General features: G+C 42.8%; 1 protein-coding gene across 4 annotated transcripts; it reads right to left on the bottom strand.

Annotated features, from left to right (window-relative positions):
- Positions 1-1,346: 1,346 nt before the first annotated feature.
- LOC109625930 (protein FAM222A) lies at positions 1,347-21,373 on the bottom strand. 4 transcript variants are annotated; one of them, XM_020081537.2, is made up of 4 exons: positions 20,378-21,373; positions 20,110-20,218; positions 11,748-11,916; positions 1,347-3,880 (listed from the first exon to the last, which is right to left on the bottom strand). In XM_020081537.2, exons 3-4 carry the CDS (start codon positions 11,875-11,877, stop codon positions 2,475-2,477), a joined length of 1,536 nt encoding a protein of 511 aa, XP_019937096.2. In that variant the 5' UTR covers positions 11,878-11,916; positions 20,110-20,218; positions 20,378-21,373; the 3' UTR covers positions 1,347-2,474. The 4 variants fall into 4 exon arrangements, with proteins under 4 accessions (XP_019937096.2, XP_019937094.2, XP_019937097.2 ...); XM_020081535.2 differs by lacking the exon at positions 20,110-20,218 and having other exon boundaries at positions 20,378-20,726; XM_020081538.2 differs by lacking the exon at positions 20,110-20,218 and having other exon boundaries at positions 11,748-11,913; positions 20,378-20,663.
- Between the last annotated feature and the right edge of the window lie 4,551 nt (positions 21,374-25,924).

Genomic DNA, 25,924 nt, shown 5'->3' with positions numbered 1-25,924 from the left:
TTAGTGGTGCAGCTGCTGCATCAAACATTGGAAGCTGTTACGGATAAAAACCAAAATCAAACAATATGCAACACAAATCTAGTTTCAGTCTCAGTCGAATGAAATCTTAAATGAATCTTTAAAAACATTTTATGTTGATGTTCGTTCATCTGTTAAAGCTGGTTTGTGAAAATCTTGAAAAAGACATGAAAATGTTTCCAAGGCAGACTCCTGACAAAAATGTTTCCCCCCCTACAAACATCAGCAGTGAGGAAAATCCCTTCTCTTTTTCATGTCTCCTAATCCTCCAAATCGACCAACCCTTTCCTCTGCCCAGTCTTACTTATCTGAAGAGTGTCCCAGCGGCCACAGTGGCTCTGGTTCCTCTCCCAGAGGAGCCCAGGCCTGAGCTAATCGTCTCTGAGCGAGAGCGAGGCGAGCATGTCTGTAATCCTGTAGGTTTATCAGAAGAGTGGCCTGGCCTGTCCTGGCTGATAGATAGGGCGGAAAAGCTCAGAGCGAAGCCGGGGACACAATAGGCTAAAGGCAGGAAATCATTTACAGCCGAGCCTCAATGACAAAGCCACTGACCTTTCCCTCTGAAATATTTATCTGCAATATAGTCATCAATTGAATATTGCAGTATTATTCACAACACTGCATATAATGCCGCTATTGACGCCAGCAAGGTTATTTGTTTGGTAATAGGCTACTTAAAGTGGGCATGCGTTTTATGTCTGTGGTGATCTAAACTGCATTACAGCTATAGCATCCAATTTAGCAGGACAAATGAAGCAACATAAGAGGCGCATGCAGGCGCACCATTTTAAGATTAGCAATTCCGTAGATGGGTAATAGCAAGGCCACTTCTAAATAATGTGACCAGCAGTATCCTCGTGGATTTATCATCAGGAATAAATGTAATTTGAATACACAAACGTAATATCTAAAGGAGGGCTGGTATGTTTATTTGTAATTTTAAGTATTCTGTGTCTTCAGGCTCAAGCGTCGGTCATCCGTCTCCCCCAACATAATTAACTGTAACAAAATTAGTTCTTTCAACTTGCATCATTTATCGAGGAACCAGTCCAATGTGTTTTAGCTCAGGATGGACTCACATCTTATTATAAAGCCGAGATCGAGTGGTGGAAAAAAAATATATCTTAATAAAATAAGATCTATGGCTGCCAAAAAAAAACCAGATACGCTCGGTGGTTAAGCTATAAATCCCTTTGCAATAAAACCAGAAAAATGTCTCCTTTCCTTTCCACAACTATTTTATCATTCATGAATATAATCAAAGGGTCTCCTCAGCTACACGTTGGACAGATGATAAATAATCATATTTAATAACACAAACTCTGGGCTGGGTTTAGAAAATTTCATTTACTCGACAATCCTTATTAAGAAGAGGCCAAAGGGGGGGTGAGGGATTGGGGTCATACATTGCAAAATGTAGTTATTTCAACAACATACTTCATGGAGAGCGTTCACATGTTCATATAGAATAATTGCACTTTATAATTATAGAGACAGTTTGCTATGTAACTCAACAGGCCGACATAAATAAATAGTTTTACAGAACCAGTGCAGACACACAAAGATCTACTCAGTCACACGTCTCACGCCATCAGAGATCATAGAGCCCTAAAAAGAAGAGAAGTGTAAATGATTCAGGCGGCCTGCTCTCCACAACATGGCACTCCATCATTCCCAGATGTTGTGTTACGGTGCCACAACAATTGTCACATCCAAACACCCTCTTCAGAAATTTTAAATCTTAACAAAATACAACCAAACTGCACATCTTGCTTGGCCTGAGTGCCACAGTGTTGATTTTGGATACGCAACAGTCCTAATATGCTGAGCGTGACTACATCAAAACAATTCAGATGCTAAATTACATCACTTTTGTCTATAACTGCATGACAAAACACATTTTGAAATTTATACGCAAAAACGTTCCCCGTACGCCGACCAGAGGATCGGCATCATACTGCTGAAGCACATGTCTGTTAACACTGAAAACTAAATTCACATTAAAGTAACAGACAAACAGAATTTTAGTTAATAATCAAGAAATGTTCCCTCTCAAACATGGAAAAAAAAACATATTATTATATATAAACAGTCAGATTCAAGTGTTTTTAGACGAGTACCAATGATTATTTCAGTTTCGTAGGTTTCCCATGTTTGTAAAGGCCGACAGAGAAAAACAGACAGTGTTGACATGTCAAAGTAAGATGGAGAATTATGATTGGGTGATCAGCCATTTAAGATAGAAAAATAAAAACACAAAAAGTCCATAAGATAAACCTATATCTTAAGTCATGATTATCATTTACCTTCAGGCTTCTAACACAAAGCCTTTCTTCAGTTACAGTACATGCACGAACGTAAAAAAGGCATGTCTCATTCTCGCAGACGTCTGAACTGACACACTTCCGCTGTCAGGTTTGTCACCTCTGCGCCCTGCTGAGCGCCAGCGCCTCGTCTTATCTGTAGACGGGGAGCTGGATGTGGGTTGTCTGGTGGTGCTCCAGCAGCTGAGGCATTCCCATGGCTTGGTACCCACGGCCCAGCATGCGCTCTTTGATGCAGGGAGGGTGGATCTCACTGATGAGGCACTCCAGAGACTGCAGGCTGCTGCTGAGTACTGCAGCGTGGCACAGGCTGGAAGTAGGCAGCCCACAACAGAGGTTTTGGTCTGTGCTGTAGGCCTGGATGTGAGGGGGGAGAGGAGGGAGCAGCTGCGGCTGGTGACGCTGAGGGTGGTGGTGGTGGCGTTGATGGCAGTTTGGGTGGAGGTGGGGGTGAGAGAGCCCCAGGTCTCTAGGCCTGGCCATACATGTACCCGTTGCCAGCACCTGAGAAGGATAACAGTCGCTGTTGGGGGTGGCCACGACGCCGTCCCAGAGAGGAGCGAAGTACTGCCCGCCCTGCATGGCAGCACAGCTCAGAGACGAGCTGCTGGCTCGCTCCTGCCCAGCACTGGGAGGAGGCGGCCTGTAGGACAGCTGCGAGGAGCACGCCAAAGGGAGGCAGGTTTCAGGAGACTGGCCAACCCCGGCCTGTGCTGCCCGATGCCCCTGAGCACTGTTACTCACACTGTACATCCTCACTGCTACCTGCTGATAGGACTGCTGCTGCTGCTGCTGAATTTGTTGCTTGTGCTGCCACACTGTGTAGTCTCCTTTCTCCAAGTGGCCAGCTTTGGCGATGTCTGCACTCTGCGTGGGTAGCATCGCTCCTGTGAATGCCAGGCTGCTCTGGGGCGGGACTCCCAGGACAAAGTCTGAGTCTGAATGTGCCACCGCGGCCACAGCCTGCACGGAGGGGCTGGCTCGCGCCTCCCCTCCCAGCTGTAGGGCCTGGCTGTGGGGAACTCGGCTCATCTGCCTCATCAGGCTTTGAACCTCCGCCAGCTCCGACCGGGGGAGCACGCTCTGATCTCCGGAGGTCATCCCCGCACCGGAACAGAGTGTCTCGATGGGTACATCAGAGAGCTTACATGCGCTTATATGATAGGCCTTGTGCCCATGTCTGACAGTGTAGCCATTATTCAGAGGATTATTATACGGTGCCACAGAGGCCTGCTGGGTGTTTGCATGTTTAGTCCTCCTGCCCTCAGAGTTCTTCACCCCACTTCTGACCACCACAGCGGCTTTGCCGATGGCCAGCAAGCCCTGGTGGCCTCCTGAGCCTGGGTGTGAGTACGGGCTGTAGCGGTGGTTGCCTGTGGTGTCTAAGCCGTTGACGGTTTTGTTAAGCTGCTTGTGCTGCGGCACTCGTACATCAGAGGGGAATATTTTGATGGACAGCGGACTGTTGGCGGTCCTCTGGGCAAAAGCATCCAACTCTGCAGGAGAGGGGTACCGGGAAATCACGGAGGCCAGCTCGCCTGAGAAGAAAGCAGACGAAAAGAAGCGATTAGTCTCCAAGAAGCGGAGGAGCTAAATTTGACGCAGTGGCTTCAATGAGATTCATTTGAAGATATCAAGGTGAAAAAAAGCTTTAAAGTCATTTTTGTTACTGATTACACGACTCATATTTCAGCAATTGGCCTGACTGCTAAATTATTTTGAGTTGATCCACATTACATTTTTGGCTCTGAAATCATTCAAGCATCACTGCTTCCTGTCAATAAAGGTTTGTTCCACTTAGAGCTTTTATGAACCTGAAGTGATTCTACTGTAAAAACCCTGGAGTCTACATTGTGAAGGAGAAGTTGTTGCAGATGGGGGTAAAAAAGAGAGGAGAGCACTTCTGATTGAATTGTGTGTGTGGGAAAGCTAACAGGACAAACTAAGATTGGATTTAAACACTATTATTCAGGCAATTTCATGGCTGCTTAACTCCTTGCAACAAAGGTGAGGTGGAAAACGGTGGGAGCCATTTAAAAACAATAAATCACCTGTTTGAAATTACAGCCACCTTTCAGGCCGACACTTTTATGGAGTTTCTGACATAAAACAGAAAAGGCGCTGAAATTAACCTACATAAGTCGGTGGAAATCATCACGGGCGGAATAACAAGCCTATAATCTGCGACAAAAAGCTTCTAAAAATAAAAATAAAAAAACAAAACACTTCATTTCATTTTCAATAACAAAACCAATTCCAGCGATGCGGGGGAGAGGCTCACTTGTTGTTCCTATTTGAAATTGATTTGGGAGTTCATTTCATTTCAGGCCTACAGTGAGCCTCCCGACTGTGAAAATGATTCAATCTACAAGATCCATCTCATGAAAGAAATAAATTGGGTGTTTAAAATGGAGGAAGGAGGTAAGGTGGAGCGTTCAATCCATCTAGAAATCTCCCGGCGAAGCAGACGCACCGTGGCGCCGGCAGCATGAATGAATTCTACTGAGAAATACAACAAAGCAAAACACTGCTTATTATGTATCGCGGTGTAGTGCTGCTATAGAAAACAATGACATCTGGGATGTTGGAGAGGTGTTTATACTGTATACAACATCAAGATGTGAGCTCTCGCTTCTCTGGTTTCCCATAATCCTGCTCACGGAGTCGGATGTAACAGGAAAAACCAGCTGCAATAACAATTTTTAGCCTTTGGCAAAAAAAAAAAGGTTTTTATTCATGACCATAAATGATTAGTAGAGGAGGATCATAACCATGAAGAAGCTTAGGTAATGGGGAGTGATATAAAAGATAAAATGAATCCTTCCGATACCACAGAAGAAAACATGTCTCTTGTTTCTGCTTCAAATTGCTCAGTTACCTGAGAGAGATGATTTAGTGAGGCGTTTTTGCCGTCTCTCGCTTGGTTAAATGTCAGCGCTAAGCTCTGCACGCTGCGATTGGCTCGCTGTTCCACAAACATTTCAAACACTTTGAATGCTAACACGTCTTCGCGGGGTGTCTGATATTGTTAGTCCAGAGATTACAGCCCTGTCAGAGTCATGGAGACACAACACAGCTGCACTTCCCCACTGTGGCTGCCTTAATGGAAACCTCATTAGCAAATAGGCCTTTCCCCCACTCTGCATTCACATATTTGTCATCCGAGGACCGCTCCTGCGTGGCATATGCATGAAAAAAGGGGGATCATTTTCAGCTGATCCCCCGACAGAAGCGCGACTGCTGGATAATGGGAAATTCAAAGTGAGGACAAAAACAGCACGACCAGCATTAACGCTAAGCTCGAAATTACAACCAGAGGTAATTGTTTCAATCTTGAGGACTTTATTACCAATCACAGGAGTTAAACTGCAGCACAGCACGTCATGTTTACCAGTCAGCTGCATCATTTTTGTTCATTTCACCAGGCTTTGCTCCAAAAAAAAAAATATATGTGTGCTTCATTAATTACAATCTGGCTCCACGACAGCTCAAGTCTCCCCCTGAAGGTGCCAAGATTGCATGGGCCTCCTTTGTGGAGGCTGCTGTCTCACCCTCACTCTCAACACAGGGGCCATATATATATACACATGAAAGTGATAATTGATGATGTGCATGAAGTATCTCGCTCGCACGGTGCTCTGCAGGCGTCGTTTGCACTTTCCAAAATCGGAGCAAGGTTCAATTTGAAAGCTTTTTTTGAAGTCAGTGGTTTTGTTTTGCTGGTCCATTTCAAAATCTGATGCTTCCAGATCATTGATCCTGAAAACAAGCAAAAGTAGGGAACAGTCGTTATATTCCGGGGGGGGGTTCACTCTTTTAAAACCAAGGTGTTTTAACTGCAGCTCAGAAATGTGTGAGGGAGTAATACCAGGTGAAATGTCTGAGCAGCAGAGCAGCTTTTAGTCTTATCCTGGCAATGTTGCCTTTAGGAGATGAGATTATTCATGTTCTTCCATTAATGCATGTTTAATGTTTAGTAGTCAGCAATGTACCGAGTGTCCCAAAGACCAACTGGAAGTTTTATGGGCTAAACAAAGGTTGCAATATTAAATCTGCAGGGTTGAGAATTTATTTAAAACAATGAAGACAAAACAAAACAAAATTATGTTCATTTTCTTTATTTCTCCCTATCTGTACTTATCTCTACTCCACTTATGTGTAGTACTCTTTTGTAAATTATTTTCAAAAATCTACTTTGTGGGTGTCAACCATGCATTTCATCTTGACATGTTTTCCTGTGTTTCTCCCCTGTTGTCACGACAAAAGTCATGGGTGTAAAAAAATTAAGACAAGAAATGAAAACAAACACAAGGCCGTTCACATGACAACCGGGGAAATGGCAGCTACGTGTTGTCAGGTGAGGAATGGCGGGGAGATAATTAGCAGTCTGACCTTAAGCACTTAATCGCCGTTAACCTGAAGACTGCACGCTGCTTCTCCTCAGCCCTGACACAGAGCAGAGGCACCGAGCGAGAGAAATGAAAAACAGCCCAGAAAAACATCAGACTCTTTTCACGAGCAGGCCCCGGCATCACGCAGTGTTTACACGTTTAAATTCTTTGACCTTTAACAGCCCTCCCCTCCCTACTTGTCCTCAGACACAGCTGATTAAAGTGGGCCGTGCTGGATTAAAAAACAGCTTTGTTTGTCAAATTCCTTGCCTCAAAAAGAATCTGCATAATGACAATGATGTACGACGCATCCACGGATCTCGATTGATCCATTTAATGGTCCCACTAGTCATGCTAGAAGCTTTTTTTGGTTAGAAGGGCACGCCACGCGCTACACGTGCTGTGTGCAACTGTTGTGGCGCCACGCTGAGAGAAGCTGGCACACTTTCACAGGAAACACCTAATCCTGATTTCCTCTTTACATGCAGGAGACTCACTTGGAAAGAAACAGTCGGGGGTTGAGAGAGAGAGAGAAAGGAGATTGTTGTAATGTGTGTGTTTGTGATTTAAAGAAGAAGAAATGTTTGCACAGGAATAATCTGCAAATATAAAACATTGCATTTTTAATCGCGCCGCGGTGCAATTTGTGGTTTTTCACAAACTTGATTCCACCCCCATACAATTTTGCCACTTTGAAAAAAATAAAACCAGGCTAATCTTTTTCCCGTGGTCACACTAGAAGCCACACCCCCACCCACCCCCCAGATTAGAGCGCAGACCTCATTGTTTGGAGCAGTTAAAGTTAATCACTAATTTATGGGCAAAACAAGCCCCAGAGGCAGAGATGAAATCTGGAGTCGGGGGAGCACTTTGCATTTCCAAAACCACTCCTCCTGACTGTTACATCCCCGGAGGCCCAACATAAGGAATGAGAATGACCACTAGGTAATTATTCCTTATTAATATCCATACAGGCTGAAATGTCAGATCTTCGATGTTATGGTGCAGACTTCCTGTGGACACATTAGTGAGAGAGCCTGTTTACAAGAGTCAAATCCTGGGCGAGGATCCACCACACAGATGATTTCTGGTCTTTAAAGAACTTCTCGACCCACCTTCGTAACCAGGGCCTGAGCTCAGCACATTCACGACACATGTAAAACCTATGTCTCTGTTCCCATGACAACCTCTCCCTTTTTTTGTGTCTATTATCGCCCAATAGTCATTAGAACCATGTAATTAATTGGCCCTGCCTCCATTCATCAGAGGTTAGACAAAGCGATACCACCAAACATTACTGCTGCTCTGCTCTTCCTCCATATTCGAGCCAAAAAATGAAAATAAAATCATACATTTCGGTTTTGGATAATGATTCTATCTACGGCTTATATTTACTGGTGATGGATAACTTCGGCCTGTAGATTTTCAACTTCAGTCTGGGGCATAAGATGTTAAAACGAACACAGAGATACACAGCTACCACAAGATGGATGATTTATGAAGTGGTTATAGAGTTTCCATGGTGTCAGAGCAGATTGCGGGTGCTACACATTCAGAAAGTGTCTGATGGACACACGACTCTCCGGGTTGAATTAGTGCTGAATGTGAACTGCGGTGGAAAATAACTTTGGTTAAAAAGTAAAAGTAGCTGTAAATAAAAAACAAAACATGAGAAGTTAACTCTCAAGGTGCTTTTCAGTAAGAAACATCCAATCATTCTCATACATATGGCTACAGGCTGACATATGAAATCCAAGCTGAGAAAACTGGTAATAGGAACAGCTAATACGATCTTTCTGCTACTGAATGCTAATAAAATGTAGTTTAAAAGAGTTTAAAATCAAGGTGTTTTGAATTTGCTGCCCCTCTGATAAGTAGCTCTAAACAGTAGCCTCCCTCTGGCTCATGGGTAATGTAGTATGTAGAGCCATCTGTCATGTCAACAGATACAAAGTTTAAATTATTGAAACCAGTGACTACAACATGCATGTTAAGTGTTTTTTCTTTATCCAGAGGACTGTCATGATTCTTTGTTGAGTGAAGTTATATATAATTGAAACAAAAACCTGAAAATATGTCAGCAGGCTCTACGTGAAGGGTGCTGGAGTAACCTCAGGGTTGAACACTTAGTTATGTGTGCTCGAGGAGGCTATGGCGAATACTCCTTTGCACCAGTGTCACTCCTCATTTGTTTCTGTGCCGCTTGGCCCAGCTTGGGCAAAGTTTCCCCTCTAAAAGCCGACCCGAGCACAGGCCGGCAGCGTGGGAAAAAAAGAGGCATTTCCAGCCCCTGCTTTCAAACTGAGATAGCAGAGAGGAGAGAGAAGAGCGTGGCGCGCATTCACTCTCATCGCATAATTCCTCACACTGGTTTCTCAGAAATCTTTCACATGGGTTTGTGTGGCTGAGAGCTTTTATGTCCTGTGCCTTCCATTTATTGATAGCTAAAAATGGAAATGGCTTTTCAAAAGCACAGCAGCGACCGGCGTCTGTCCCCATTTAACATGATCCAACAGCAGCTCATTTAATGAAGGAGCCTGGACCCACACAGACTGAGCTCCCATCAGCAGTCTATTCCCTGTGGTTGTGCTTGAAATGTCAGGCTTCAGCTGAAGGGTGCTGCACCACGCTACGCACAGTCGCAGTACATAAAACTAATAGGGAGGGGGAGGAGAGGGGAAGGGGGGGAGGGAGGGAGGAGGGAGGGAGGGGTCGAAAACAGGATGAGGAACGCACCCCTGGTTCTGCCTGAGGCAAACTAGGCCCTTCTGTTCCAATGTTTAGCAGACAAGTGCTCCACTGATTCCTAATTAATATTTAATAACAAAATAGACAAAGAGGTATTTCACCCGGGGAGAGAGATGAGGAGATGAGGAGATGAGGAGACAGAGCTTAAAAGGGGGGAAAGAATTTCAGCAGCCTTTCAAAAGTGAGTTCAGTCGGAAACACAGCCTTTAATTCTAAATATAAGTCTGTTGCAGCACCACACAGGTATTTCCTCTTCATTTGGCTGATTTGACCTCATCGTATATATAGTATATGAAGTGTATATGAAGTATATGGAGTTCGGTGACCTGAGAAAACCCCCTAGTGTGGCTCCACCCAGCTTCAACCTGAGAAGAGGTCAAATTATCCAGAATATGTGAAAACACCCATGTGTGCATGTGAAGGTGTCGGGTAAACACCGTCATTGTAATCTGATAATTACAAACACAATTACAGTGACATTAGACAGTTTAATGGTGCAGCGCGAGATACGTGAGCAAAGATGTCCTTTGTGAGAAACCACAGGCCCATGCAAATGAACGAAAACATTTACAGGCAGCAGGATCAGTCAGATAAGATCATCCTGACCACTGCCCTGATCTCCAGGCAAAAAGGTGAACGTTTGCTCACCAAACACCGATAGTCAAATGATTGTGATCCACTCAGATGGATCTGAACGTACACGCTGTTACTGGTCAATATTTGCATACTCCTGCTTACTGGAAACCTTCCTGTATTGCAGTACAGTAGCAATTCATGCATGGGACTAAATAAAACACATTAAATATATATATGACAGCTCAGGCTCAGTATAATAATCCTGCAACACCTACATGAAAAAACAAAACATCTCCAAAGGACCTAATAAGTCAAAGTGTTTCATGGCTAAGTGTATTAATAAAACTGCAATACACCCAGCTGAACCATTAAACTGTGAGCAATTATAGATCTTCAATATAACTCCGAAACCAGACCCAGCACAGAAATATAAGGCATCAGCAGTTTTTAAATCAAAATGAAAAAAAAGGAAACCACAGCAGAATAACTTCATTTGCAGTACTGTGATCTCATTATCTGAATCTAGACTATCGAGGAAGAAGAAGAAAAGAGTAACATATACACACACGTGCAAAACACAGCAGTATCAGACCAAGGACTAATTCTGCAGACATGTCACATTTAACCAATTAACTGGAAGGAATCTAATTACAAATGTCAATCCAGGTTAGTCCCGGAGATACCGGCTCAACCTTTCAGTGAACGTGGCATAATCAGTCAAGATGAAGGTCACTGACATGGGGGCTCTCTGAAATGTGAACGTTATTAGTAACCCTGTGTGGGAGAGTTGATTAACTCCGTAATTTCAGACTCCACTTTGACCATTGGCACTGCAGGAGCACAGTGATTAGCAACCCAATTAAAAGGCATCATCATCATCATCAGGATTGGCCATTATTTTATTTCTAAGAGCTTAATGACAGCTGACAGCTCAACGTGCTGTTGTAAGGTTAACTAAGTAAGTAACATATTGAACTTGATTAATGTTGGTATTCAACTTTTGCTGTTTGCACATTGTGAGCATATACACACATGTATGATACATTTTTGGGAAAAGGGCATCTCACTTTGACATTTTTGATCTAATTTCCACTCTAGTCTGTCTTGGCCTGGTTCAGACCACTGCCAAACTAAACCAGTTCCCTGTCCATGTGGGCTGCTTTTCTGGTCGACTTGCAGCGGGAATGTGCCGCGTGTGGTATCAATGGAGCGAGGGTTACGTTGTGTTTGGCAGAAAATGCTGATCTTGTGCAGTAGTGACAACATTTACTCCTCCATTGGGTATTTCCACTATCAACCAATAATGTGTATCTGTTGTGTAGCAGATAGAGCCCCTAGAAGTCGAATTTACTAGTTATTTCCTGGAGTAGGACAAGCTGCAGTTTATAAAAAACCTCCAGGAGGTTCAGACCATGAGCAGGCCACAGTTAAATCCACTGGATTTAACCTAAATGTCCGTAACCCTGGTGCAGAGGTGCTTTCTTGTTTTTATATTTTCTTTCATTTCTCTCATTCTTGTTGTATGAGAGCACAATCTTCATGTGCACTTGAAGGTGACATGTGAAAGCAAAACATAACTGATTAAAAAGTCACTCATGAACTATTCACTTTTAAAAGCAGCCTATGCCATTGATGAATGTGCAGAGTGCTTGTTATCTGCCCTCTGTGTTACCTGTGTGCCATGACTCACCTTTGCGGGTGCAGGGCTGCAGCGGCGGCACCTGCAGCAGTAATGGTGGCGGAGGAACATCGAGGCTTTTGGGGGTGCAGGCCAGATGCTGCGATGACAGGTTCTGCCGTCTCTGGATACAGGCCAGCATGATAGTTCACGACGGCTGCTCACAGCCTGGGTAAACCTGCTGGAATAAAGATAACACAACTGATTTTTTGACTCCAACTAACATGTTGGTTAAACCAGACTGAAGCTTGAGACATAGACATTTTAAAACAACAAATATCAGCCTAGCGTTGGTGATAAAGTCAGAGCATCAACAGAGTCGGCAGGTTTCATTCTCTGAGAACCATGGATGGCTACGACGACAGACCGGCACACTACGGTGATAGCAGCAAAAACCATTAAAGATGAATTAATCCCAGACCAGTTCTGTTGTCTATATATTTTGATTTAAAATGTTTGTCTGATTTCATGGTCTGGTCACACAACTATCATTCAAAAGAAAGCAGAAGCCGACTTAAAGTTTGGAGAGAAAAATATTTAACGATGGGCGGGCATTACATTCAATCATCACTTTGATGTCGGAGTAAAAACTGCAGGCGCGCACGGTACAAACTCTCCTCTTTCAAAAACATCTCCTCCACTTCACTCCAGTAGCTGACATGTCTTAAAACTCTTCAACGTCTCGGGTCCTTTTACCACATTAAAATTCAGGAGCCCGGCTTTGAACTGCGGAGGCTGCACATTTAAGGAAGTAATCTCATTTAATAACGACGCCATCTCCTCCTGCTGCTTAGTTGTTATGATGGTTCTTCGCTGTTATCAACCTTGGTCTGTCAGCTGCAATCACACAGATCATTTACAAGGACTCCTGCAGCCTCGGGGTGCGTTTCAGTTTGTTACTATCCCCGAGACCTGGGTTTCTTGTTCTATGAATTTATGGCTGTATTGATCAGCGTAGAAAGCCAAAAGCAGCTCACTCCCTAGAATAGGCCGCGCTGTTTGCAGGGTTAAGTATTGTCAGAGGAAATGAGCGGCGGAGTCTGAAGAAGGAGGCGCCTCTCCATGGCTGTGCTGATTGAAGCAATCATTCTGAAAAGAAAGCCAGGCATTGAGGGAATATTTCAGTGATAACGGTGTTTGACATTCACTTTGATTATCTGAGGGAGTCAGCAAATCTGTATGCCAGCTCTGCAAAACTAAAAAACCCTGGGCTACCGTGCACAAACTTCTTACTGATTTAGGTATCTCGTATACCGACAGCAAACTATCTGAGACGTATATACCGTTAATCCAGCAACTGCAGTAGTCCCCAAAAAAGGCAGCCAGCAGCATCCAGCTGTCACTTTTCCTCTTTTTCTTATTCGGTTTTTCGGTTCCTTTGGATTTTGCCTTGATTTCTCCCTCAGGGTCTGCGGAGCAGCTAAAGAGAGTCAACCACGGAACAGAATGTTCAGTGATGAGCTGCGGAAACGTGATTACCTTCGCCTCAAAAGGAAGAAGAGACAGAGAGTGGCTTTCATTTTACTCAGGTGCCAACCCTCACTCTTCCCTTCCTCCCCCTCCTCCGCTCAACATCTGTCCCTTGGTGACAAGCCCACTTCAAACTGCTCAGAGCAACCTGTCTCATCTGAACACACACACTCACGCACATACACACACACACATCTGAAGCGCTAAAAGCCTGAGTATGGTCAGATTCCATTTTGAAAATAATAGCAGTTTCACAACAACCCCTCCATTACCACACATTTGTCAAGAGGGAGGTGCCGAAAACGCAGAAGGAACACAAGAGAGGGAAAGTATCTCAAGGGAAATCCCTTCACTAGCAGAAAATGAGACATGAATTGGAATACCTTCCATTACCCCCATAATTTGCAGATGGAAAAAAATACATCAAGGAGGTCATTATAATTCAAAGAGGCCAGCAGTGGCTTAAAGAAAAAGAAAGTTTCGCTGAGAGCAGAGAAGGGAACTAGATATGATCCATAAAGTGCGAGTAATGATGGTTTCTTTCATCCTGCCATCTAAATTTTAAATTTAAAGAGATTTTGTGAAAATTGAACTTGCTTCCTGAATCTCGAGGAGAATTACCTGAAAGTCGAGGACAGATAACAAATGAAAGTGATCCCAGAATTTGTGATATTATCTCGGCTCCATATGGTTTCTCCAGCCCTTCATTTCATGTTCTGCTCAACAAAAAAGTTTTGCCTCTGGCTTTGTTGATGTCACGTCGAGATATCTCACGTCTGACAACTGCACAGTAACTGTCAGCAATCTTAGAAATGCCAGTCGTTATTGTAGTTCAACTCAGCTTTCACAAATAAGGTCATTACTTAGATGTTCATTGTTTCTTCAATCAGCAGCAAGATATTATGGTTACTGTTATAAACCAGATGTCTCACTGCTCACATTTACTCTTCTTCATTTCATGAATGACCTCTGTAACATGCTTATTAGGGAAAAGGACAAAGTTTAGGCTGCAAGGACGTCCACTCCTCACCACTCTCCGGCGACATCCGTGTAGCTGATAAGCAGCGCGATGTGGTCGGCTGAGGGGCGTGCCAGCGAGATAAAGACCTCGTGCTTTGCAGTCCATCTAACTGTCCCCCACGGTTTTCTGATAAGGGTGTTTTGGCGGACGAGTTTATTTTTCAAGCCTCTTTCTTCATCTCTGACGGGACTTGAAAGGTCCCGTTTTTCTGATGTCATCTCTCCCGGGATGAGGACGGGGCCTTTTCCCTGAGAAGATATGGTCAGCTGAGGGGCCATGAGGGAAGCGACGGAGGGACTTAATGATGGCTGCCGCAGGCACAGAGATGATATGTTATCTTGAACTTACAATACGTACGTTTGGCTGCTAACGGTCTCTAATTTGAAACAATGACAAAAGACCTAGTTTGATGATGTATGTATATGTTTGGATATCATTGTCTATTAGTTTAATTCACATCACGCGGCAAACAGCAGAGAATAATCATTATAATCATCCCATAGCCTTTTATAAAATAGGGGATTTCTCAGGGTTTCAATATTGTTGAGAACATTTTGGATAATTCAAATTCTTTTAGATTTTAAACAAGGTATGCACAATTACCCAGAAAAAATACTGGGCCATGCTGAATGTTTTACCTGTCAGGCTTCACAACAACAGCTGCAGCACAGGAACAACCATCAAAGCGGGAAAAAGCCCTTCATTATACACGAGCATGTGTCTGACCTTCTGGAGTCTTTTATGACTCTGTGCAGCATCAAGGGTCAGAGAGAAGATAGAAGCAAATTGTGGAGAGCCGCCCTCTCAGCAAACATGAAATGCACAGGGATACACACTGGCTCTAAACAAACACACACACTCAAACTGTCACTTATACACACACACACACACACACACACACACACATCCAAACTGCCACTTACACACACACACACACCCCTCCCTACCCAAACCATCTCAGCTCCTGTTAGCAGTTCTCAGAATCCTCTGTTAATAATTAGATGATAATGAAAAAGGTTTAAGACGAGCACCCTTTTCACTCTCTGGGTGGATTAGCATGTGAGTGCTATGCTAATGTTTCCCCCTTCCTTCCACACAGAAACTGCAGAAAAAAAGAGAAAATGAAAGAACATATAGAAATAAATAGATGATTAACAAAGAGCAATTGGTTATTACAGAAGAGGAAAAGCAGCGTCTCCCTCTTTGAATGAACAAGATGTGGCCCATGAATAACAATCCACTTACTGTATAATTAATAGTATATTATGCATGGCTTTTATACTGTCTTTAAGGTAGGCACTGCAGGAACCTGTTTAAGTAATGGAGACCAGACAAGTAATCTGACATACAGGGCTGCTGCAGCTGCTGGATTCATCTCTATAAAGCCCTCCTTACACACACACACACACACACACACACACACACACACACACACAAACACACACCCCAACCCCCTCATACATTTTTAATAGAATCTATTACTTCTGGATTAGCCGATAAGAGCTGCCCTGGTTAAATTCTATAATAGTTTGCATAATTGGTATCAGAGCTGCATATAAGAGAGACCCAGATTTCTCTCTTCTCCTTCTCTGTAGAGAAAGAAGAATAAAGGACACAAAGGTTCAAATGCAGGAAAACCAAACAACCTGGAGTTACTCTGCTCCACGCTAAAAGAACACTCAAGGCCTGAGGCCGATAACAATGAGACTCATTTCCATTGGGATTAGCTCCTGTAAAAGGTATTACAACGGTTTTACAAAAAAGAAAAGAAACATTTCCTATACAACTTGCGTGCAAGCACAAAATTTATGGAAATGCAAACGCCGGGCAATGCTCAGACAGATGTCCACGGCATTCAGATGGATGTAAATCATGCAGCGTTAATGGTTGGTTGCCTGGGATGAACATTAACGTCACAATTTCTCCCGTGCACAACATCATGTGGCCGCCACAAAACAGTTACAATGAAAGCTGAGGCCGAAGAAGTCTGATAGAGCTGGAAATCGTTCAGCTCTGTAACAACAGCCAATCATCCCCTGACAAGAAACAGTCTGTCCAGCACACAATCTTCCACATATTGCTTCACTATTGCAATGACATAGATATGAGTGTAAAATCTGCTGCATGTATAGATAAAATATAAACCTGCACATTGTTGGACTACCTATGTTTTATTCATGTTTTACACAGTTTAACCCAACAAACCCTGAGCTTTTATATTGATGTTTTGACTTCTCATACTTGTTTGTGGGTGGCTGTGGCTCAGGAGGTGGAGCGAGTTGTCTGTGAACCAGATGGCTGGTGGTGTGATCCCCAGTTCATCCATTCTGCATGCCCAAGTGTCCTGGCGCAAGAAGTTGAATGCCAAATTGCTCCTGATGGCTGTGCTGGTAGTGTGTGAGTGATGTGTGATAGAGGAAGTTGCAACTTTACTTTTGGTGTCTTACAAACCCGCGAGGGATGAGCACTTCTGTGTCTAACGAAAAAATCTAATAAAATCATAGACGTATTGTATGGTTTGTTCATCAAGTCCAGAAAAGCTCTATATAAATACAATCCATTTACCGTAGGTCTACTGTGCAAAGCAACATTGTCAATTTACCTTCTAGCTTGAGTGATTTGAAAACTAATAAAATATTAAAATGAAAAGTCTTAATGAGACTGATCTCAATTAAAAGTCGGAGCAGACATGAAGAGTTTTTTTCTCCATGTACCTGCTGAGAAACTCTACAGTCATTTCACCATCTGTCTTTTTTACTTTCCACCACCTGAATGTGAAAAAAATACATCACTTTGCAGTCTGACAATCTCAAGTATTTTGCAGGATTTTAATATTTTAACATCTAAACTGTGGCAACAAATGGTTTGAAATGAATGACAGTCCGGCTCCGTGGGATCAGAGCCTGCACCATTAACTCCGGCAGCAGCCGCAGCTACTGCCAGCGTGATGTATTTGTCTTTGAGGTTTACAGTTCTAACAAACAATTACTCATTTACTTTGGAGTAAATACAGGCCATTTCTGTGAGTCAGTCTTTCAAAACAGCATTGGTAAGACGATTCATGTGTCATATATAAACAATATCATCACTATTTTTGTTATTTCCAAACATATCCATGCCACTTTCAGCACGTTTGGTTGAGAGACATAAGTTTTATCACTTTGGTCTTTGGAAAGTAGTACCTTGGACATTTTTCATTTAAACAGATTGCTCGGTGCAAATTTGTCCATTAATCCAAAACTGCACAATTAAATCTTATCTCTGAGAACAGCTTTGGTCGGCAGTAGAAAGCTCGGACTGACCCGAATCTGCCCTTGCACGTTGACGGTGCCAAGGTAAAAGAAACTAACTGCATGGGGTAAAGTCTGGCCAATGCCAAGGTAGCATTAGAGGGTAAACAAAGCCTTATCTTATCCTTATCCCAGTGTGCACGCCGAGACACGCTGTCAAAGAGCTATGGGTATGCTGTCCAGCCTTTAGAAAACGTTGACTAAAGATAACAGATGGTGGAAGAGTATGCTGAAAAGTTTTGAGGGAAAAGAGAGGAACTATGTTTTTTCAGTTGCGACATTGACATTTTGTTGGGCAGACTCAGAGTTTTGTGAAGGAGAAAACAAAATACGATACATAAGCATGAACTTAATCCCCCCCCCCCACCCTCCCTGAGCCCTGTCATCTTTTTGTTTAGCGCACTGTTACACTGTTAAGGGTCACTGATTCCTTCTAGTCATTAAAATCTTGAAGCAAACAAAAAACTCATTAAATACCGTGGAGAAAAACGCTGCTTGCATGGCTCTTATTTGAGCTATAACCTAATGATAAGCTCCCTACCCGGCCTCGTGGAGACGTTCTCGGAAAAAAAAAAGCCTTTTGATCTCTGGACCAAACAAAGATGTCATCATCTCAGCTTCCATTCTCTTACATGATAAAGCATCAGTTGCAATTTGGCCATTTTGATCATTAATTTGAAGTAATGACCGAGCAACGTCATGTAGACAAAATAAAGATTACTGGAGCTCCACATAACCCCCTCAGTCCCTCCCCCCTCCTTGTGACCCCGGAGGCCCAGTCCTTAACCTCCCACCCTTAACCCCAGTTTCACTACTCCATCATCCTATTAGAGTGAAAAGACCAATTAGACAGATTTCAAAAGATGGCAGGCTGTCTGTAATTACACATGACATCTCTTAGCAGATAAAAAGGTGACTACAAAGGGTGCATGGGAGAAAAGGGCGAAGCAACTGAGCCAGCTACATTATCCATGTATGATGGAAAGATAGGCTGGGTGCATATGTAGATATGATCAAAGTCATTTTGAATCATCTCATCGTTCAGTCTCCCAACAAGAGACTGATACACAACTGTAATCTCACCGTGCACATAACAAGTCTTAAATGTGAGGCAACGGATGACACGGCAGAGAAAGACATGACCTTAATCAGTTCTTGTTCTGGCCCGCGTAATAATCATCCAAGAAAAGGTCACTGTTGTGGTGAGCCATTTCCTCCATTCAGTAACTCAGTGGGCCTGGAGATTGAGCGAGCCTGGGGAAACTTCACAATAGATCAGAGCTCAGCTTCAATCCTGAGATAGCAAAGGGAAGCAGGCAGCCAAATGACAAATCCCCCTCTCTCTTCACGGAGTTGGAATTACTGCTGGGGTGTGATGTGAGATCAGAGGGAAACCCCCACGGGATACCTGCACACTGACTGCTCATGATACCGCACAATTTACAATCCGCTCAGGAGAGCTTCAGGGCCGGGCAGAGCACATTTCAAGCAAACAACCGCAACATGAATATTTGTCATTGTGTAATTAGTGACATGTAACCGTCTAAAACTGAAGAACGCAGCTGCTAAAGCCCAAGTAAAATGACAGCGTGTGATGTGTAAGCCTACAGCACTGAATGTTCACCGGGGGAGAGGGTTTTAGTGTGAGAAGCAGATTTATGGATCGAACGCCAAACCAATATACTTTATGATGAAAAGGGGACAAGCTACTAAAATTTTTATTGCAGCAGTGTGGTACATCAAAGGCAACAGTGGCATGTTTTGAATATGCTTATAGGAAATCATAAGAAAGACAGATATACGCCTGTTCCTGATCACCACATGCCTCAAAAGGAAAGAATTAACCCAGGGGAGTTGACATACTTTTCCCTTTTTGGTCAGAGAATAGCTTGAACAACTACACACACAAAAAAGAGGAGGAAGAAGGGGACAATGACTGACACCAAATTGCAGCTTTTCTACTTCTCTGTCTCTGGTGAGAAGCTGTGACATTACGTCTTTCTGGGTAATAAAGGATCTGGCAACAAGCAGGAAAGCATGCAGGCTAGAATTTCACACCTGGCCAATAATCTATAGGCCCCCTCTGCTGCAGCTATAACCTTCAACCCCGGCTGCCACCGGTGCAGTGAGGTGCGATGATCCCACCTCCGGCTTCCACACAATAGACATGGAAACCTTCAGAGGCAGGCAGCCCTCAATGACCGATAATATACTTCAAAGCACTTCCCGTTTCCACTGAGATGCTGACATTATAAAAGCGCCTTTCAGTGCGCGCATGCACAGCCAGCATCCAACTCACACATGCACACAGCTGATGAGAGTGGAAAAACGCCCCTGGCAAACAAAACAACAGTTTTTATAAAACAGAAAAAACATCCACAAACTACACATCATCATTACGCAAACGTTTCTCATCCATATTATCACCAAATTACGCACATTTCCTACATTTATAAAACAACCAGAGACTATTTGTACCATTAAATGAACCCTTCTCTATGGTGGATATAAATTACAGTCCTTGTAGCGGCATATAAAGACACATTAAGCAACAGCAGGACACTGATGTATAGTGAGGGCGAGACACTCCTACCCATGAGTGCGCACTGGGCATCTTTCACCACTTTAGCGCTGTCGACCTGGAATCAATGCGGGGCAGAATCCTGGAGCATCTTTACAGCCAGACATGTTTTATTCTCACTCTGCCATGGTCGTGTACACACAGACACACGCACACAAGCACGCACGCACACACGCACACAGCGATTATTAAAAAACCTATGGAGCTGCAGAGGAAAAACAAGAGAAACATTTGCCACACGCATACATTGAACATTATAGTGGAGATAAAGAAGTCTTACAGAGTTTAGTCTTATCATAAGGCTTGTTTATCTTTGGTTGGCCACGGCTGATTGGTCGCTCCCCTGCTCGGAAGGCGTATTTCCTCCGCAAAGAGCAATCTCGCCTCTGATTCCGCGGTGCGCACTGGAGACCTCCGGGGATACATCCATGGATGACGCTGGCTCCATTAGCTGAACTTCAACAGCATCTTCAGTCCGAGTGGAACAGGAAGAAAATGTCACTGATTGTTTCTTTTTCCGTGCACCAGCTTGTAGCTCATCCCGGGAGCTGACAAAAGCAGTGTGTGTGTGTGCGTGTGTGCCACAGAGAGAGAGAGTGATGTCGGAATGGCAATGAGTCCTCTGCACTGTTGAAACCGGCTCCGGGCCAATCAATCAAGGCTAAATTTGAATATTCCCACGGCTCGGCCAATCGTGTGCGAGAGAAGGCGGCCGCTGCCGTGATGCCAGAGCCGTCAAAGTGAGCACGTTGCTGTGTTTTAAAGGAGAAGAGCCTCTGAAGTGATGGCACCGGAATAGATGCAAGTTTGTGGTCGATAAAATGATCCCTGCACGTCTAATCGATGATGATATGAGAATCTCAGCCAATCAGAAGAGCTTCATTAAACTGAAGATGACCAAGAAAAACCTGCATCACCTCAGGACTGGCAATGATAAAAGTATAGAAGATATAACAATACAAATACCACATTGTAAAGAAATACCCTATTACAAATGTTTCTGCAGAGCATTTGCAAAATCTACAATCTATCTATCTTGTATGATTGTTATATTTAATGTGCATTATTAATGATGCACTTATTTTACAAGTTGATATGTTTTGCAATTGAAATCTGAAACTGTTCAGCTATACTCAAAGGTAACTAAAAAAAGGTAAAGGTCTCCTTCAATTCAATAAAACCTGCACCAAATGTCATACACTCATTAATAACAGTTTCCTAAATGTGTGCTATTTAAGATCCATTAATTATTTCCTGGAAAAATGGTGAAAAAAAAAGAAAATGGAAAAAAAAAATCCTTTATGAGCACTAAATATGTAACTTAATATTTAAGTTTCGTGTTAATCCGTCCAGTAGTTTTTGTGTAGACAGATGAAAACATGGGAGTAGGTAAAGATGGAGTATAAGTTATGATCATGTTGTGAAAGCAGCTTAAAATGAAAAGTAAAGAAGTGCACATCCCTGAAAATTGTACTTACAGTATTTACAGAGACAAACCCTCAGTGGTGTTGAATCAGCACCTGTTAGACACATTGAATACACTGATCATGAATCTGTCTTTTCAGCAGAGGCATGTTGATCCTAAAGAGAAATCTGAAGAAAGTGAGGATCAAAAATAGGTGTGAAAACCTTTTTCAATGCAGGCGACTCTTGTCTGACACAAAATCGAGAACCAAGTTGACTATAAATGATGTCTCTCGGGTTAAACGTCTCAGGATGAGAGCTTGTCACGATCTGTTGCTGAAAATAATTTAGTGTGCCATTTCCCCAGCAGACAGCCTGACTTGTCATAGGATGGAAGCCACGGGCGCAATTAATCTCTGTGCCAGACCCGTCTTCCAGTTTGAGTATCCTGGTATTGTGCTGGTTGGCTCGCTGTGACTCTCGCATTGGAATGAAGCCATCATTAATGTAATAAGTCAAAATGAAAAAGGTGTGTGTGTGTTTAACCAACACTTAGAGAATCATAATTTAATCAGACGAGTTCATCCAGTCCTCAAAATATCAATATAGTTTTTTAATGATGGAGTGACAGTGTGTGTTTCTGTGGTGAAATCATGAATTATACATGTTCTGCGTCCTCAGTTGGTTTACACACAGATTTTGAGCACATATCAATATAAGTGTCGACTGTCCTTTAAGGGCATGAGGTGTTTGACATATTCAGATAGTAATGTCAGTGTATGCTTGACTACTCACCCAGCTTAAATCTAATAATAGTTCCCTGTGGCTGCCAAAATGTACATGTTGTAAGTCTAATGGCATCACAGCATGAGTGGACTGCATTATGCATATGTGTGACTCTTTGTCTGTGCATGTGTTTGTCTGTGTGTGTGTGTGTGCATGTGTTGTATGTGTGTGTGTGCGTGCATTGGGGGGGGGGGTAGAATTTCCTGAGCCAGTGGGTTTCCTCTGCAGGTCTTTTCACTGTTGACACTTTGACATGTCACAGGATGAAAAGTACAAGTGTTAATAGTAAAATGAATGATGGCTGAATTCTGTTTGGACACATTATCTAGACTCACAGGGACAGTTGAATGGAACAGAGCCATCATTAATGTTGCTATAGTAACATCATTGCTAAAACCTTGGAGTTCCAATACCATTCACAACATGCAGGATGCAGGGGCGCTGCGACAGGGCACGCACAAGCTAGGGCCTCGAGCTGAAAGGGGGCTCCTTAGAGCTGCCACAGGAATGACAATTTTGCTAGAGCACCCTTAAAGGTTTGGTTGAAGACTAGAATGGTTCAATGTAGGGGCCCCCTGGTCCCTTTTGCCTTGGCCCCCCAAAGTCCAAAGCTAACAGCTGCACTCACCTCTGCTCTTTAAGTAATTTTGGAAACTTGTTGCAGCTGCAGGAGAGAAGGCCGATCCGTGACCCAACAACGCATCCAGGTGTTTAAACCACTTGCAGGTCCGCCAGTCAGAGCTGCTGTTCTGGTTGTTCTCCTCTTTTTTTTATTATTGTATTGTTTACATTTCTTTAGCTTTAACCAGGCAATATTGCCCGGTATGAAGAATGTTCCGTAACGTACACCTTATCATTTTGGTTCGGTTTCCATTCCACACTGGACGTTGTACCCAGCAAAAATGCCAAGCAAGGTCTGGACTTCCTTGTTGGTCAATCATTCATACATTTTCTTCAAGTTCATCATGAGGCTCAAAAATTTAAACAGTTGGTTTGCTGCTTCAGGTTTTCTAAAAATTTGTTCCAACTAATCAGTAAGATTCCGCCTCGCAAGGGTCAGTTTCCAAGGTGAAAAAATTTACCTTGAACTTTATTTAGTCCCTGGTTATTATGGCTTCTAGTTCTGGTGGAAAGGTCCTGTGGTCCAAACCTGTCTTCATTTGCTCTTGTTGAAAGTTAGGAAAATTGAAACAACTCCTGTTTATGTCCTTGTGTATCCTACAGTATGTGATAATGGAAACCAACTAGTCTTGCTGCAAATCCCTGCAAAAACCAGTGTTATTATGTTGTTTTCTGTGAAAGCTAATCGGCCGCAAGCCAAGCAGCGAAACCTGAAGTAGACAGACTGAGGAAGAATATTGAATTGTTTCTTGACAGCTCCCTGCGTGTCATTTTTCAACATGAATGAGGCCTGCAGATGGCAAATGAGGTTGCTATGCACCAATGTCCCTGTATTGAACACGGAGGATATGGATGGAAAATAGTCTAGTTAATCACATGTTGTTGGAATAATGGCTCTTCAGAAAGTAAAAGGGGTCCACTGTTGCACAGGAGCTTAATGCAAACATAACACTGATCCTCTGTTGTTGAAATCTCTAAAAATCCACACATAGTAATTATTAAGTTTTCATGTGGAGCACAAATTCTAACCCAACTCATATTTTAACAGTTTTTTAATGATATGATGGAAAAGGGTGCAGAGTGATTCACAGACATCCCTCAGTCGTAACCTGATTACGTGTTATGAACTGTGTGCTGTATATTTCCATGCCGTGATGCTGTTATGTAGTTTTGTGTCTGTGTTGCCTTTTTATTAGAAATATATTTTCAATACATCCATGAAAAGATTTAAATTGCTGTTATTTTAACCTGTGAGATGCCATGTACTTCAGGTTATTTAGAATCTCATGTTTATAACACACATGAGCATTTAGAATTTTTATGTTAAAGCTTTTGCAGTGTGTGTTCCTGCCTCCATATCCTCCCCCATTATGCCACGTTTGCACGTATAAATCATACAATGAATGATAACCAAATTCATGACCATAGCTATATTTATGTAAATAAACACATGCAATAGGATCATGCTATGCACATATAGAACATATGTATCATATGCTTATATGCAAGCATTGGTAAACATGTATGCACAGACACAAAACTACAAACACATTGTATACATAAAATCCTTATTCAGAAAGATTCCAAGGGATGCAAATAAAACTTAGACCCAGTAGGCTCATAAGCATGACTATAAAATGATGTTCGTCTTGGCACTGTTGAAACAACAGAAGAAATCTGTGACAGAAGAATAAGCTCATATTATGAATGCACATCAGTATAGGGCTGTAACTCTCATCCTGATAATCCACGTCCTCATGTGCTGCTGAGCTCGCCCTCTTAAGACAGCCTTCATCAGACCAAAATGAACCTGGCAGTGACAGTAATAAAGTGCTCCATCTGCGCCTGGCAAGCCGAGGCAAATGAACCAATTAAGGCCCGGTGAAGTCTCCTCCTTCACCTACTGGTGATGGCGGCCGTCATCTCCATCATGATGAAAAGGAGAGAGTGCAAGGGTAATTAAATACCAGCAGGGGCCAGGGGGGTAAACCTAATAACTCTCTGTAACAAGCCAATAAAATGCCTTATTGCTTGAGGGTTCACACTACCCAGAGCGTGGTAATGGTGAAGGAGACCACTTACTGCACACAGCCATTCATATATGTTCACAACATTGACCTTGTGGAGAGATTTCCGCATTAGCTCGCAGACAAAGTGCAAAAACCTCTTATGGCACCTTGTGTCTGCCACAGGGATATTTTCTGCTTGAGTCAGAAGAGGCTTTCATGTGAAGTCAAAAATACTTGGTTGTCCTGGGTGCAGGCTATAAACAGTAATCCCTGTTGTAGCATGTTGCCATCTGCTGGCAAAAAAGGACTTGTACAACTGTATTCAGCAGCATCTGTGTATGAGTGGCACAAGAGTCTTTACAGGGTTTTATGCTTGATTTATTCAAATGTGTCTTTGAATAAAGTTAAACAGCGATTTAACCTGTGGTGAATGTGAATAGTCCATTGGCTGGTTTGATTTTAGGCTGACACAACTTTCAATTGTTTTTGTTGTGTTAGTGTATCCTAGTGATTGCCCCCCCCCTGCCACTGGTTGTGTGTGTGTGTGTGTGGGTGTGTGTGTGTGTGTGTGTATATGTCGCTGGCCCCTATTTAAAATCAATTCATAAATAAAAAGCAAACAAAACATATTTTAACAGCGTTCCTGCAGTGAAATATACATGTAAATAGAAACTGTTCTTTTGTTTTAATGGCATGAGGCAGAAAATCTTACCATCTGTGAAACAAAAGTCTGATCGAGATAAATCCCTATTCCTAAAATAAAACATACTGAAACATCTCTTGTTTATCTTTATGTGATTTCACACATTTCCTTGAGCCATTGCTAAATACTTGGTAATTAGTACTTTTCCACGCATCAGATGTTTTCCGCTTGTAAAAGGAACACGTCTGGAAGGATCTTTTATTTTATGTGGACTTATAATTGTTAATCTAAAATCTCTTGATATAACAAAATCATATTCTAGTTTCCACGAGGCGTCCTTCCCCACAGCTGCGTTCCTACGGCA

Source organism: Paralichthys olivaceus, chromosome 18, assembly GCF_024713975.1.
Source record: "Paralichthys olivaceus isolate ysfri-2021 chromosome 18, ASM2471397v2, whole genome shotgun sequence".
Taxonomy (NCBI): domain Eukaryota; kingdom Metazoa; phylum Chordata; class Actinopteri; order Pleuronectiformes; family Paralichthyidae; genus Paralichthys; species Paralichthys olivaceus.
Note: the sequence above shows the minus strand (reverse complement) of the source record. Positions and strands in the feature narration are given on the sequence as shown.